At 40.1% G+C, this 14,925-nt stretch overlaps 6 protein-coding genes across 6 annotated transcripts; 3 read left to right on the forward strand and 3 right to left on the reverse strand. All coding sequences in view use genetic code 12, as the record gives it.

Moving 5' to 3' along the window:
• Positions 1-41: 41 nt before the first annotated feature.
• Positions 42-1,640, forward strand: PSN45_004141 (uncharacterized protein; the record flags this gene model as incomplete). The annotated part of the gene is made up of 1 exon (XM_006686040.2): positions 42-1,640. One exon carries the CDS (start codon positions 42-44, stop codon positions 1,638-1,640), a length of 1,599 nt encoding a protein of 532 aa, XP_006686103.2.
• Positions 1,641-1,749: 109 nt separating this feature from the next.
• On the reverse strand, positions 1,750-4,122 carry FLC2 (Flavin carrier protein 2; the record flags this gene model as incomplete). Its single annotated transcript, XM_006686038.2, has 1 exon — positions 1,750-4,122. One exon carries the CDS (start codon positions 4,120-4,122, stop codon positions 1,750-1,752), a length of 2,373 nt encoding a protein of 790 aa, XP_006686101.2.
• A 622-nt stretch (positions 4,123-4,744) lies between these two features.
• Positions 4,745-10,474, reverse strand: STT4 (phosphatidylinositol-4- kinase; the record flags this gene model as incomplete). Its single annotated transcript, XM_006686037.1, has 1 exon — positions 4,745-10,474. The coding sequence occupies one exon, from the start codon at positions 10,472-10,474 to the stop codon at positions 4,745-4,747; it is 5,730 nt and encodes a 1,909-aa protein (XP_006686100.1).
• A 324-nt stretch (positions 10,475-10,798) lies between these two features.
• TIF6 (Eukaryotic translation initiation factor 6) lies at positions 10,799-11,536 on the reverse strand (the record flags this gene model as incomplete). Its single annotated transcript, XM_006686036.2, has 1 exon — positions 10,799-11,536. One exon carries the CDS (start codon positions 11,534-11,536, stop codon positions 10,799-10,801), a length of 738 nt encoding a protein of 245 aa, XP_006686099.1.
• Positions 11,537-11,821: 285 nt separating this feature from the next.
• PSN45_004145 (uncharacterized protein) lies at positions 11,822-12,595 on the forward strand (the record flags this gene model as incomplete). Its single annotated transcript, XM_006686035.2, has 1 exon — positions 11,822-12,595. One exon carries the CDS (start codon positions 11,822-11,824, stop codon positions 12,593-12,595), a length of 774 nt encoding a protein of 257 aa, XP_006686098.2.
• A 140-nt stretch (positions 12,596-12,735) lies between these two features.
• Positions 12,736-14,091, forward strand: GTS1 (the record flags this gene model as incomplete). Its single annotated transcript, XM_066158219.1, has 1 exon — positions 12,736-14,091. One exon carries the CDS (start codon positions 12,736-12,738, stop codon positions 14,089-14,091), a length of 1,356 nt encoding a protein of 451 aa, XP_066014316.1.
• Between the last annotated feature and the right edge of the window lie 834 nt (positions 14,092-14,925).

Raw genomic sequence — 14,925 nt, forward strand, 5'->3', positions numbered from 1 at the left:
AAAAAAGTTTTGCTTTTGTAACAAAAGAACTACTACCACAAATGCATTTCAATCTGTTTATGAGATTTTCAGCCTTGTTGAGTATCTCGTTGATTATGGGAGTCTGCAAAGGATTGGTCATTGACCGTAGCGTGATCAGCGAGTTTGCTGGCAAGATTAGCCTCAAGGGATTGAAAGATATAAAAGTGAATTTGGAAAACGAGTTGAAGTCGTTGACATCACCCATGCGGTTTTCATTCTCCAATACAACAGTGGAAGTATCCAAGAACAGTGAAGACTTTATTATTCTTCCTCCCGATCTAGTATCGTCTGATATTTATGAAAAACTTGGGTTGGAATTTTTGAACGAAGATGGATACAAATTCAAGTTATTTGACAAAGACTTGATGATTCCCAAAGACTTCAAGACTTTGTTTCTATACAACACTTCGACCCCTTTATCCATTCCCACTTCAAAACACGACAACTTAGCCAAATTTATTGATGAGAGCTTGCCTTTCAACTTGCCACCTTATATGAACTTGATCAACCACTATTTGGTTTTACCTAGGTCATACTTGAATGAAAAACTTAAAACCAGTGGTGAAGCTTTTGAAACACTTGCTAAGTTATCTTCAATGTTTTCAAGAGGAATTTTAATATCTTCCAGCTCATATTTGCCCATTTTCAGAGCAGTTATGAGTGAAAATGTCCCGTTTATGGTTTTCATGTTTTCTGATTCTACAATTGATAAGTTTGAGGAACAGAGAAACCCAATCATGACTGTGAAAAACTATCTTGGAACTGAAAAGAATATTATTTCAAACTTCTTTGATACATTTGCTGAAAATTGGATCAACAATATCAACTATGACAGTTTAATTTCATCTGTTTTTTGCACCACCAACTCCAACAACTTGACTGATAGCTACTGTTTGAAAATTCGTGACAAAAATGCGTTGCTTCTTTTCCCAGCCTTTTATGAAGTATCACAACTATTGAATTTTGAGGAACAAGAACCTCAACTTATGAAACGAGCTGACGAGCCCCTCGCTGAAGCTCAGGTCGTCCGACAGGTTCATAATAGACTAAGCAACTATGCCGAAAAGTTTAACGATGTCTCATACGAATTTGCAACGGAACCCAAGCAGCTAATTGAAAGAGTTGATGAAAGATTAGACCAGAAGAGTTATAAATTCTTCGATAAAATTGATGAAAAGACGGACAATATTGCAGATAAAAAGGATTCCTTAGTTCATCAAGTAGCAGACAAGGTGAGAATGATCAAGGGACTGCTTGATTTCAAAGAGCTCTTCAATGAGGATTATGATACAAAGGAGAGTGATTACGATGTTGATGGAGACAATTTAATGGGGAAGAGAACCGTCGAAGAAGAGGAGGATAACCTTTTTGAATACCAACAAGAGGAAGGAATAGTGTTACCATTGTCATTGGTGAGGGTAGAAGAATATTCATTGTCGTCCCCAAGGCATAAGAAATTTAGCCAAGTTCTATTTGAAGATACTGACGACAACGAGCATACTCTTTCGAAGCGGTTCACGATTTTCAGCACAGACGAAGATTGTGAAAAGATCACTTGGTACAAAGTCTTCCATTATAGCATCTTTGGAAAGCCAAGATTTTGTTTATCCAATTACTAGAGGTATATTAGAGAATATGAATTTGCACGAATATATTTGCAATGCTTACTTTTATATAGTTCACCTTTTAGTAGTTGAATCGTTCATCATAGCCCATCTCGGTGTTGTTTCACCTGAAATTCACCCTTTGGTTAGATGAAGAGCCCCCATACGCGGTTGATTTTTGTTGGTATGGATTTTTGAAACTTACCGAACTCGAACTATTATTGTTGTTTTGGTAAGCAATATTGCTATTTCCCTGACCAGTTCTTTGGTAGTTGTTGAAAGCAGTACCAGGATTACCCACAATGGTAGAAGTTGGTTGCGTTGGTTCCATATTTTCCATGTAGTAGCTGTTTCTCTTTGGGTCATCCGCTTTGAATGATGTTGTTGAATTAGACTGATAGGCGTTCTGATGGTTTCTGCTTTGATTGGCAAACCCAGATGATGTCTCTTCGTCATACACAGAATCATCGTCTTCAAAATGCAGGACCTTATTCTCATGACCCTTCATTGCACTTGCGCCTAAAGCCATTAATTCATAATCTTCATCATCTTGGTTGATTGGTTGACCAGGTTTAGCACTCTTGTTATCGAATCTTGGAATGAATGAAACTCTATCATCCTTCATTGGTTGGTATCTAGTGTCTGGATTTTGGTAGACCAAAGCCAACACACAAGTAACAATTGTGAAGATTAACAAAAATAAGGCAAACACTGCATTAAGAATGAAATACACAATTCCCATAACAGAAGCGACAATTTGAGGTTGTCCAAAGATGTAACTGAAGAACATGAAGAACAAAGCGTTGATTGTGTTTATCACAGCAATAACAATATTGAAAGCGTTGGTTCTCTTATCCATGAAAGGTCTGAAGTAACACAAGCCAACAAAATAGATCAATTCGATGGCAAAAATAATGACAGATTGAACTTCACCTCTCGTCTGCAATACTGCCACAAACAAACACTTAAGGAATACGTATGACAATGAAGCAAGAACATAGTAATAAGAGTCAGCCTTGTACTGGACATACACAAATCCGAATTTGTTCAAAAAAGGACCATCACCGTATAACAAATAGGCAGGATTCTTGAATTGTTGGACAGATCTTCTGCCTCTCAAAATGACTCTCACAGCAGCTTGGTAGAGCAAAGCAAAGCAAATGACAAACAAAAACACAGCAACCACGACAGTTCCAGTCGAATCTCTAGTAGTTAATTCCCAAAGACACATGACACACACATGAGGGAAAGAAATAACCATCAATCTATACAATGCACCTTTGATAATACTTGACCATTGTTGTCTGTACTCATTAAACTTACCTTCATTCATGATTTTGGATCTGATCAAAATTTCGATAACAGCTTTGAATAACATCAAACAAACAATCATGACAAAGGCAAAGAACAACAAGAAGATGATACTGGTCATAAAAACATTGGTGATTTCAATTCCGGCCAAGTAGGCGACTCTTTGAATACCTCTCAACACTAAAATTTTGGACGACAAATCATTGTCCTTTTCGTTGACGGAATACAAATCAGGATCCAAAGTATCACTTTGACCAAAGTCATCGGTTGCAATTGACAAAGTAAGTCTCTTGAAAAGAGTGACATGTTGAGAGTATTGAGCCTTTTGATACAAATCATTGATGAACTCAACCGCTGATCTCTTAGCCTTTTGAACCGAGATAGACAAATAAGAGGAGTCTAAGATATCGGTTGGAGTACCACCAGTTGACTGGATGTACCAGTTGGAAATATCCTGAATGAAGCCTAATTTAATGATACCCACAGACCATTGGAAATTCTGAGCCCATGCAGCAGCAATTGGAGGAACTTTGGCCACAGCCATCATCGAGGTGATAGCCAAACTCTGGAAGTAGATAAACAAGGACATCGAGTTGGAAGCGATGTGAGCAGCAGTATTGGAATGGCCAATGACTGAAATCACACCAGCAGTAATAACCCCTAACCCAGAGATGGCAGCAATGGGCCAAGAAGCGTACTTGGTTTGTACGGTCTTACCGTTGGTCAAAATGGCTTCAACACAAGCCAAGGTCTCATCGGTATCAGAGTCGAGCAAGACCACTCTGACTCTGGCATCCAAGTCGGGAATGGTATAGGCGATACCTGGGATCTGACTGGTATCAGCCTTGGGAACCTTGAAGTCAGTATTGACTTCCAAATGCCCGGTGGTGAAGGGACAGATGGTCTCGTAATTCAAGGAACAAAACGAGATGTTACTGGTGAAGGCAGTTAAACCGTAGGCAATAAACTCCACGTTGGCGGTAACATTAGCATCGATATTGGAAAGAGCAGTGACATCCACCACGGCCGTATTGTTATCTGGGAAGAACTTGACGTCAAAGTGGGTAGCCGTAAACTGGGAGTTATCCATACATGTTAATAACGAACTGGTTTTGACGAATCTTTGAGCACTAATGGTGGTGAAAAACCAAAGGAAACTGATCAAAGTCACCATCAAATGTTTCATCATCAGCAGAATATGACACTTGGGGTTTCTGGTTACAAGTGTAAAACTTTTTTTGAAGGGGAAATAGGTCAGGTACGGGTAGACTCAAAACAATACACGAGTTAGATAATCGGGTACTGGAACAAATATGCTGACCGATCTGAGTGATGACAGACAGACAGACGGATTTGAAAGAGAAGAAGTAGCACCTGTGGGATGATTTCTTGAAGGATGAACCACAAATGAAAAGGTGGTGAACGGAAAGGACGTGATCTGAAAAAGATTATTTTAAGTAACTAATTTCGATTGAGAAAGTAACAAAAAAACATCTTTCAGTTTTGTGTTATTTGCGCCAAGGAACTTGTTAGCAACACGGGGAACGCGCGCACCGTCAATACCGCGGACACGCTTATTTCCTGGGGAGGCTGTAAACATCGCGGCAGTGCAACATCTGGGCTAAGTAATTTTTAGAATCCACTGGCTGACAACCATTATGATACCCGACACGCTTGTGGCAGACAGAAATGTGATTTTTAAATTATTCGAATCACTGCCCTGCTAGTCAACGGGGTGTTTTGGGGAATCACCGATGTTTGGGTTAGCTGCAAATATATTTCCAAATACTATCTAAAACTTACATAACTCAATAAGGAATACCATTGGTCAATCTTTGGAACTCGTCATATCCTTTGGTATAGTAACTTTCCATGGCCTTTTTGATCAATCCTCTCATGTGGTGAACCGCATCTTTCTCTGACTTGTTTGGTACAAATCTCTGTCTCAACTTTTTAACTGTAGCTTCTTTGAAACAAGGTAATCCACTTTCCAACATAGGGTTGACACACCTGATGATAGTTTCCATATAAGGTCTACAGGCCAAATATCCCTTGACACACAACTCCTCGAACCATTTGAACGCTTGTGTCTCATCACTACCTCCCAAAACCATCACCATTTCGTGGGTCAACTTGAATGGTGCAACTTCAAACTTAACACCTCCAGGCACAATATCAAAACAGAACCCGAAATCAATGTGAAGTACGTGTCCTTGGTCGTCATACATGATGTTACCGTTGTGACGGTCCTTAAACTGTAAGATGTAAGAAATGATCGAATAGGCCGCCAAAGACCTGATCAAGTTATTTCTAGCTTGTTGGAACTCAATGGAATTTTCAGGCCCGAATTTGGTAATAAAGTATTCGTACAAACCGTTGACAGCTTCCCTACCCAACATGTCTCTAGATGTGGAATTGGGTAACACGTCGATAACTCCACATCCAGGAGCGGTGGCAGTAACTCGGTTGGGGTACACATACAAGTCCAAACCAGCATCATTCCATATACTTCTGAACACAGAAATCAACTGTAAGGCCAATACATCTTGTCTACAGTCATCACCAACTTTGAAAATAGCACTCTGCCACTTTTCGATTGGAATGAGGACCTTTTCGCCGTATTCATCGATATCTTCCACTTCTTTTCTAATTTTGAAAGTGGCCATAAATGGTGCCTTGGCGTGACTCTGTAATGGTTTACCAGACTTTCTGTTAATATCGATCACCACTCCATCGGGATTACTTGGTAAGTATACTCCCGGAGCAAGAACAATTCTGTCCATCTCTTCGTCAATCTTAGCCTTCTTTTCCGCCTTCGAATTCTTGATAAAAGGTTTCAATTTACCAGATATATCAGTGACCTCGTTAAAGAATCCAAACTCTCTCTTGTAAAACTGAACGTCATCTTCACTCAAGTTCTTCATGATCTTGCTTTGGACTCTATCTAAGGTTGGCTTTAATGGGTCTGGGATAGTACCTTCATCATCTTTATAGCTGTTAGCTAACATATTCCAAAAGATCTGATGAGCAAACAACTGAGACACCTTAGCAGTTTCCACAATAAACCATTCAGCATATCCTTTGGCATCGTATCTCAAGGACTGAACGATTTGAGGGACGTAGAAGAAGGTCAAGTTCACGTCATGGTGTTCCAAGGATCTCATAGTGTATTGCAAAATATAAGGATTGTTACCGAAAGGAGGTAAGAACAATTGGATTGCATCAATTGGAGATAATGGTTCCCAGAACAACAAGTGGTGTGACGGGAAGTTTGTACCAGCATTGATACCAATCAAGTACTGTACAGCACTTGGGTATGGAAGTGCTGGTAAAGGATCCTCTATCAACAACTTCTGTAAAAGCTCATCCAAGTTCTTAACCTTGTACCTTAAAGCTAAATTGACTGCTAAAATTGGGTCAATTTTGAAAGCTCTTGTAATATCATTACCATTAATTTGATTTGAAATAAAAGATCCTTTGGTTTCCTCTGGATTTAAAGGATTCAACCACACAGATATCCGGGATATTTCATCATCAAGGAAAAACATGACAATAAGCTTCTTACTTTCTAAGATTTCTTGGCTGAAGGTGTTGAGATTTGATGTTAATTTTGCAACATCTTTCAACAATCCCAAATCACTCTTGGTCTTGAGCAAGTTGGTTCCAAAAGGATACTTAGCAGTCAGTTTGAACCAACTCAAGCATCCGTCCAAAAGCAATTCGGTTAAGTATCTTTCACTTCTAGTAGCTAACTTGTGGTGGTAGCTGATAATATTGAATGCAAATCTAATCAATTCAAACCTGGTATATCTGGCATAGGGATGGAGACTAGCACTATCTAAATTCTTCATACCAACTTCAACAAACCTGGTGAAAATCTTCAATAAATGATCACTCTGGTTCAAACTAGCCTCAAAGCTTGACGAAAACAATTGAATAATTTGCAAGTGTGGTTCAAATCCTTTGAGAGTAACCTGAGCCTTTCTACTGATTGTTTTATAATCTGAAGGGGCATATTCCATTTTGCAGAACTCGGTTGGAGTCAAATCGTTCTTGGTGGAGAAAATACCTTGCTTCAAGGCTATACTTGATTCCCATTTTTTGGCAATTTCAGAGATCAATAACACCGAAATGTTAGACTTATCCTTCATAACCGCAAACCAGATTCCAATGGCAGCATTCATGATGTTAGACTCAAAAATTATGAATGGAATCTCAACTAAGTATCTGATCAATTCAGCCGTATCATGATCGCAAATCAATGCTAATCCAGCTATATCACTCAACAAGTCGATAACTTCCTCCGGAATAACATGAATGGACTTATCCGCTAATTTGTATCTCATGTCTATAACCTTTCCTCTAATTCCACTGAAAGCGTGATCAGTGTCTTCTCTGGTACGCAAAGGAACTTTGTTCAACAATGCAGAGATGAAGTTGGATCTCCAAGTCAACTGGGAAACAAAGCTGGGTAATGAGTTCAAGTTCTTTGAGTGAATTCTAGAAATGTTAGATAATTCTCTGTCATTAGGCAACACTGAACCAGCCATTTCTAAAGCAAATGAAACCCCGTATTGGACTTCATTAGAAGGATGAAACTTGTCCAAATCTGAAACATATAACTGTATCAAGCTCTTGACATCAATGTTACTCTTGATCAAAACTAATTTGAGCCAGTGTCTACACTTTTCACTGAATCTTCGGAAAGTATCATTTCTCCACTTGTAAGTATCGGACAACAATAAGTGGATGCCAGTTCTCTTAGCTCTGTAGCTGATAGTTGGTTCATATTGGTTTTGATCAGCATCAACGACACTCTCAAACAATAAACTCAACAAGTCAAAGATTGCAAACAACGACTTTTGATGGCATAAAGATGATGGAATCTTGTTGATTAAGAGATCACAACATTGGATGGCTGCATCTTGTAGGTCTTCGAGCCTATGACAGCATAAAGCCAACATAATGGTCAACTGTTCAGCAATATTGTCAGAGCTAAAGTTTTTGTTGGCTCCCAAGTTAACAAAATGAATAAAGTCCTTCACAATTTTGAACGCAATATATCCAATGTACTTGTCCACACCACTTATTTTGATTGAAGGGTCCGAAAAATAATACAAAACCTTCGAACAGTCACCCGTTCTCACTCTAAATGATTCTACCAATAATGTCGCCGACAAGAACATCAACTTTGGATATGACATAGTTCTCGGAACATCGAATAACTCTCCCAAAGATGTACGGTGGTCTTTAACATTATGGTTAGAAGAGCCTCTTCTCAAAACTGTATTCAAATCCAAGGAAGTTTCGGTTCTGTCCCACGAAAGTTCAGAAGCTAAAGGTGGTGTATTGTAGGCAATTCTCTCAAGAACTTGGGCATGTTGCTTCACGTTCTTGGATTCAAGAGAATATCCATGGACAACCATATTAAACCAGATATTTCTGAATAAATTAATGGTCTTGGTATCTCTTATAGCAAGTGGTTTCTCGTCAGCGTACACGTTTGGTAACAACTCTGCCAAGGGTCTCAAGAAAATTGCAATTTGATCACCAATCTCGCTGATTTCATTATGAGATCTGTGATGCTCCAAAACCTGAACATCTCCTCTACCGACAATGGATTGTAAAACCTCTTGCAAGTAAATTGTAAAGAGAGGATGATCCTGATGAATTCTGCTAGAAAATTCGACTCTGGCATCAATCAAATTGCCTAATAAGATTTGATTGCCACTATTAAATGCATCCAATGTCAACTTGTTGATTAACTTGTTCAAAATAATGAACTCACGTTCTGGTAAACAAGGAGCAGAAGCGACCAATCCTTTCAATAAGATGGGGCCAACAGTTGAATCTAACCTGGCAGTTTTTTGTGACAAGATGGTCACTGCCAAAGTACTGACACTTTCGTCATTGCATTTTTCAACAATGTGAGTAATGGCAGTTACAGAATTTGAACAAACGTGGACATACTCGTTTTCTTCATAATCATGAGCTGAGTTTGACTTGCCATTGCTTAAGTTACTGTGGTTATGTCCGTTTTGGCTCACTTGAGGATTTTCGAATCCAGAACGAATGGAGGGAGCACGTCCGTTATTCGAAATCGACAAATCTCTTAAAGAAGAAATATCACCTCTGCTAAGAGTGTTTCTTCTCAAAGTCCCTCTGTTTTGGGTGTTTCCATTGTCGTTAACGAATAAGAGGTTTGTCAACGCATAAATTGTAGTGACCACTGCGTCTTGGGACAACACTTTACTAGCAAGACCAACGATTTTGGAGGCATTCTCACAGTAACTGAAGCTGAATTTGGGGTTTGCGACCAAAGCAGTGAAAGCTCTTGTCAAGGAAGAGCCGATTGTCTCATCCTTGAATACCAACAAAGAACCCAATTGGATCACAGTTGCCCCTAAATCTGGATCTAACATGACATCATAAATCGACAAGCAGTTTTTGAATAACTTTCTGCAAATAGCCAAGTCCATGTTGTCGGTAAACATTCCACACCCAATAACCTGTAAGATATGGGATTTGGCTAAATACCCGACTTTCAATCTGTTAAAAGTAGAGTAAACAATAAAAGATTCACCTCTATCTAAGAATTCCATTTTTTGCAATGCCAAATCGGTCAAAGTTTTGATGATCTGCATGTGATTCTCTTTGACGTCCAAGCCTTGATCACCAATTCTCGTATCGGATGCTTCATTATCAACCTGTTTGGAGACTTTGGCCAATAAGAACTCAATTAATGTCTTGTCCTGGTTATTAAGAATTGAATTAATGATCGAGCACATCAATTTGCTCAAGCTTTCAATGAAGTAGACCGGCGAAAACTCGACGATATCGTCGGTCTCTAAAAAGTAGGCCAATTCATGGTTATTGTTCCTAAAGATTGAGTTGGAAAAGTTTTCAAGTTCGTTCAAAAACTCAAAGTTGTCAATACAAGTGTCCAAAGTATGGAAGATTTTGAATGAACTGGAAGACTCGAACAATATCTTCGGGTTTTTGGTGAAACTTTCAAGAAATCCCAATAACGTGAGGTAGTTGGAATGGTCCAAGTTTTTGTTGCTGAAGAACTGGGCATTAAATGTGTAGAAGAGGTCAATGACTTGGTCAAAATACAGTCCATTGAATTTGAACGCCAAATTGATGGCTGCAGTTGTCAACTTTTCACTTAACAACGACCAAGGACTCGGTCTGACGTATTTTCTCAAGAGGGCCTCTTCAAATTGCTGCTCAGGCAACTCCATCAAATACAACTTGATCTGCTCTAATAATAATTCAGCTTGTCTTGGAAATTTCATATCACAAGATGTAGAATCACATAGCGCCGTCAAGATATCGAATTCCTTTGCCGTGATTGGAACTTTCGACAAATCCCCAATTTTTTTGGAAGTTTGATCAACCAATTGAATAAAGGTGTCTTCTTGTTGGTCGCTCACCACTTCATTAAGGTTGGCAGGAATGTTTTCCACCGAGAGTTTGGCAAGCTTTTTATAAGCTTCTGCTCTCATGGAGTCTCGGGAAATTCCATAGAAGTCCATGATTTATTTGTTTAACAAGATAAACCGTTGACAATTATAAACACGATCTCAACCAAAAGACTAAAATAACAAATTTGGGGTTGAGAAATTTTGAGGCTGCCAAAACTCGTTCTCATGCTCGTGTTTGAAGTCATATGCAGTTACTCCTCAGAGATGATTTTTTGCAGCCTACAATAGAAGTTAGGAGTTGGTTGTATCAAAGAGCTACTATACAAATTATTCAGCATGATGCACATAAAACCAATGCAGACCAATTACTATATATAAAATTTTAGTTCATAAGTCATAAAAGATGCAAGATTTAATAAGATCCGTCTAGGGAACCTAGGAGTACGTTTCAATCAACGTATCTCTCAAGTCGCCCGTGATGGCATCTTGTTGAGCATCTTGTAACTTGAAGATAGACTCGACAACCGACAATTCTGGAGCAGTGGTATCTAAACCAGACACCGCCAACCAATCATTCACAACCATACCAGCACCGACAACAGCAGACCCTCTGTTGATGGTACCTGCGACCAATGGCACTTGTAACAATGAACTCAACTCTTCCAAGTCTTGAATAGAAGTTTGAGGATGGACCAATCCACCCTGGTTAGACAATGAACAGTATGAACCAACCAACACATTTCCAGCGATGGTTTGACGGAACACTTCAACTCCCAACACATCGGCGATTAACTCTTCGGTTTCTCTTTCGACATCGGGATGAACCAACGCAACATAGTCATTACAACAGATCACATTACCTAAAGCAGATAATCTTTCTTCAACTCTTTGGATCTTGACTGAATCAGGCAAAGAATTTCTCAAATGCATTAACTCTTGGTCGGTGGTCTGGGTGGGGACCAACAATCCTCTTCTGTTACCGGCGGTCATTCTACCGACGATTCTAGTACCCGCGATGGTGGTGTGAACGATGGGGACGACATCACCTAATTCTGCTTCAAAAGCAGAGTAAAAGTTCTCGGATCCCCCCACGGCAACAAGTGAGTAGGAGTTGGTCAACTTGGAGAAGACACCGACTTCGTTGGAGTTTTCAAATTGGGTTCTGGAAGCCATTTTTCAAATATGAGTAATACTAAAAAGAGATTGTTCCGTCAAAATTTTTCTACCTCATCTTATGGAGCTGCGGTCGTGCGCGGGCTACACTCTGGTGCGCCCATCTCAGGAACACTACTCAGGTATGCCAAATACCATGCTATGGAAGCGTTGAAGCACTACGAATCGTCATCTGAAGAGGAACTTGAACCGCATCACCATACAACACCCGCAGACACTGACCCCCGGCAAATTCTTCCATCCCTAAGCTTATACCTGCAGAATTACAGTGTCAATCAGCACAACATGAAGGGCCTCTATATCAATATTCCTTGGAAACCGACTTTTTCAACCACTAAACAGTTGAAGGTATTGTCACAAGGTGCCTTGAAGTATTTGGAGCTCAACCATTATGACTTTTACCAGCGTTATGACTGGAACATTGTAGGTGACAATAGAGCACCCCTATCCAGCAAAGATCCTTCAAATAATCTTCATATTACCCTAGTATCCGATATCCATGGTCGGCCAGATCAATTATCCAAGTTTGTTGACTACTTCACAAATGGAATTAGGAAAATGGCTATAAGTCCAAGCCTACTTAAGGAAGAAAGTGTAAATAATGATAGGCTTCAGGCTCTCAATAAGATCTTGAAGAAATCCCCGTCTAATGTACCACAGGAAAAGGCTGTCAAATTGAAGTTCAAGCCAGAATTGCACTTATTCGGGAGCTCTACATCCTCCGCTGTATTTGTAGCTGGAATCATTGACGATGACCCCGATACCCTGAATTTTTTTGGTGGCATCAACCTAATCGCCAAAGATATCTGTGATCTACTAGAAATCTCGGTACCCAAGGAGGTCTTCTCCACCACCTACCACGTGAGTCTAGTCAAGTCTTCTGAGCCGGTTTTAGTTGGTACTTCGGACCCTAGGTCTGAATTATCCAGTATAACTGAATCCTTGGTCCACAATTTCGACAGTTCTGTTCTACAAATGGTGCCCATTGAGGTGAACACCATTGAGGTGGACGAAATTGACACCAAAAAAGTCACTTATAGCATACGTCTTATAGAATAAATAAATGCACCCGGTTCCATTCCTTTCGGCCCTGAATTGGCGCCTAATAAAAATGCGGTGCAATTTTGAACCTCAAAACTTCCATCTAAACCGAGTTAATTGATTTGTATTTTCCCTTAACTCATTTCAAACCCCTGGCCATGTCGAAGCTGCATCAGAAAAATGTGGAGCGTCAATTGATCGAGATTGTCAACAGCAGAAATAACGACAACAAATGTGGAGACTGTGGGTCTTCTTATCCAACCTGGGCCTCTTATCAATTGGGGATCTTTTTGTGTGGAAGATGTGCCTCCGTTCACAGGAGAGTATTACCCAAGGATAAAAATGACGTAAAGTCGTTGACTTTGGATAATTGGACGTCCGAGCAAATCGATCGTTTAAGAAGAATTGGTAATAGAAAAGCCAGAAGTAAATGGAATGCTAAACGTGAACCTTTTCCATATGATGAAGACGATACTACCGAAATTGAGCACTATGTGCGCCAGAAGTATGTCGAAGGCAAGTTCCTGGATGGTTCTCACGGTGGTGGTTTTGGTGGTTTTGATGATTTTTCGGATGATGATGATAGAGGCACTAGTGCTGCTGCCTCTAAGCTGAGGCTGAGGCTGAGGCTGAGACTGAACTCAGTTAGAACGATTCCAAGATTATCACATCGGAAATTGACTACATTTGAGTCCAGTCAATTCACCCGGCAAACACAGCTGATCATCTCGATGGGTTTCAACGACAAGGACTTGGTCAAAGAAGCGTTGATACTTAGTAACGGTGATATCGATTTTGCCTTGGATATTTTGAACGAGGATTCAAGAGTGAACCCCAACCAAGAAGAGCTTGCTCCGTCATTACCTCGGCGACCAGCTGCTGGTTCTGGGGCTATTTCTTCTGCGTCTGCTTCCTCTGCTGGGTCTTTCCTGGCAAACAATCCAATGGCAGGTATCGCTCAAACCAATGATTGGTGGTCTGGTAATGGCAGCAAGGTTGCCACCAGTCAAACAGGACAGCTCCAGGTGGGACAGCCTCAAATATATCAGTACACGGATCCGGTGACAGGTCAGATTTCGTATGTTGATTCTAATGGACAGGAGTATTTGGATCCAAATAATCCTCAACATCAACAGCTCTTGTTACAACAACAGAATCCTCAATTGGTTGCTCAGCAGACGAACAAACAACAGATATTGTCGTTATACAATACTGGGGCTCAACAGGTTCAGCCTCAGCAAACTCAACAGCCTCAGCAAACTCAACAGCCTCAACAGCCCCAACAGCCTCAACAGCCTCAACAAGTGCCTCAGCCATTCAACCCTCAGTTTCAACAGATGGCTGCTCAACAAACGCAGCAAATGTATAACCAAACAGGGGCATTGGGTCAGCAAGGACTTGTACAGCAGCCAACAGCCATGGGATTCCAACAACCTTACTCCCAGCAGCAACCTTTTGCGCAACAGCAAAGCTATGCTCAACCGCCACCATCTCAACAAAACTACTGGCGGTAAACAGACACTCTGTAGGAACATCAATAAAATAACGGCTTTATTCGGAATCTCTGTAGTCTCACATATTTATGGAACAGCTTCGGTGCTGTTTTCTGAATTCAATTGGTCATTACGGAGGGAGCTCTGTGCAACACTAAGAAGAAACGTATATATCTTCATTCTTATGGATTTTACGCTGTTTAATCATCAACTCCTAAGCCTTCTGCATCATAGAAGCTTTTTGACAATAGGTGCTCTAGTGAAATCAGATGATGGGCCAGTGCTCAGACAACGCCAGATTCGCTTTGTAAATCATAAATCACCCTCCCAGGTTGTAAAACCTACCCTTATTTGTTGTTACAAAGTATTCTCTGATGTTTGAAACGTGAGTTAAGGATATGCCCCCTTTGTCTATTTTTTTCTCTTTCTGTATTTACTAACCAAGTCGATCTTTTTTAATAGTATTCTATTATTATCATGGTTGCGAAATTCATAAAACTGGCAGAACCGCACATCAGATAAGTTAATCAGCTTCAAATAAGGCTGTAAAATGTAAAATATTACAAACCGTATACAATCGTCCCCCAAAGTATATTTGTAGCTGAGTGGGTGTCCTGGCCTTCACCAGCCTCGATAAAACTATACTGAAAACAAAAAAAGAGATCAAAATAGGTTTGGAATGAAAAATTTTCACCCAAATCAAATCTCATTATCCTTCGTTTCCAGGTATAATGACGGCAGAGTTCACTTGGCCCGTAAACATACCTAGAATGTCACTAGTTTTTATTAAACATATGTAAATGATTTGTATAGCAGGCTAAACAATTGGCTCCTTCGCGAAATGTTTGTCACCGA

The sequence above is a fragment of the Yamadazyma tenuis genome, chromosome 5 (genome assembly GCF_029203305.1).
Source record: "Yamadazyma tenuis chromosome 5, complete sequence".
In the NCBI taxonomy this organism is placed as follows: Eukaryota; Fungi; Ascomycota; class Pichiomycetes; order Serinales; family Debaryomycetaceae; genus Yamadazyma; species Yamadazyma tenuis.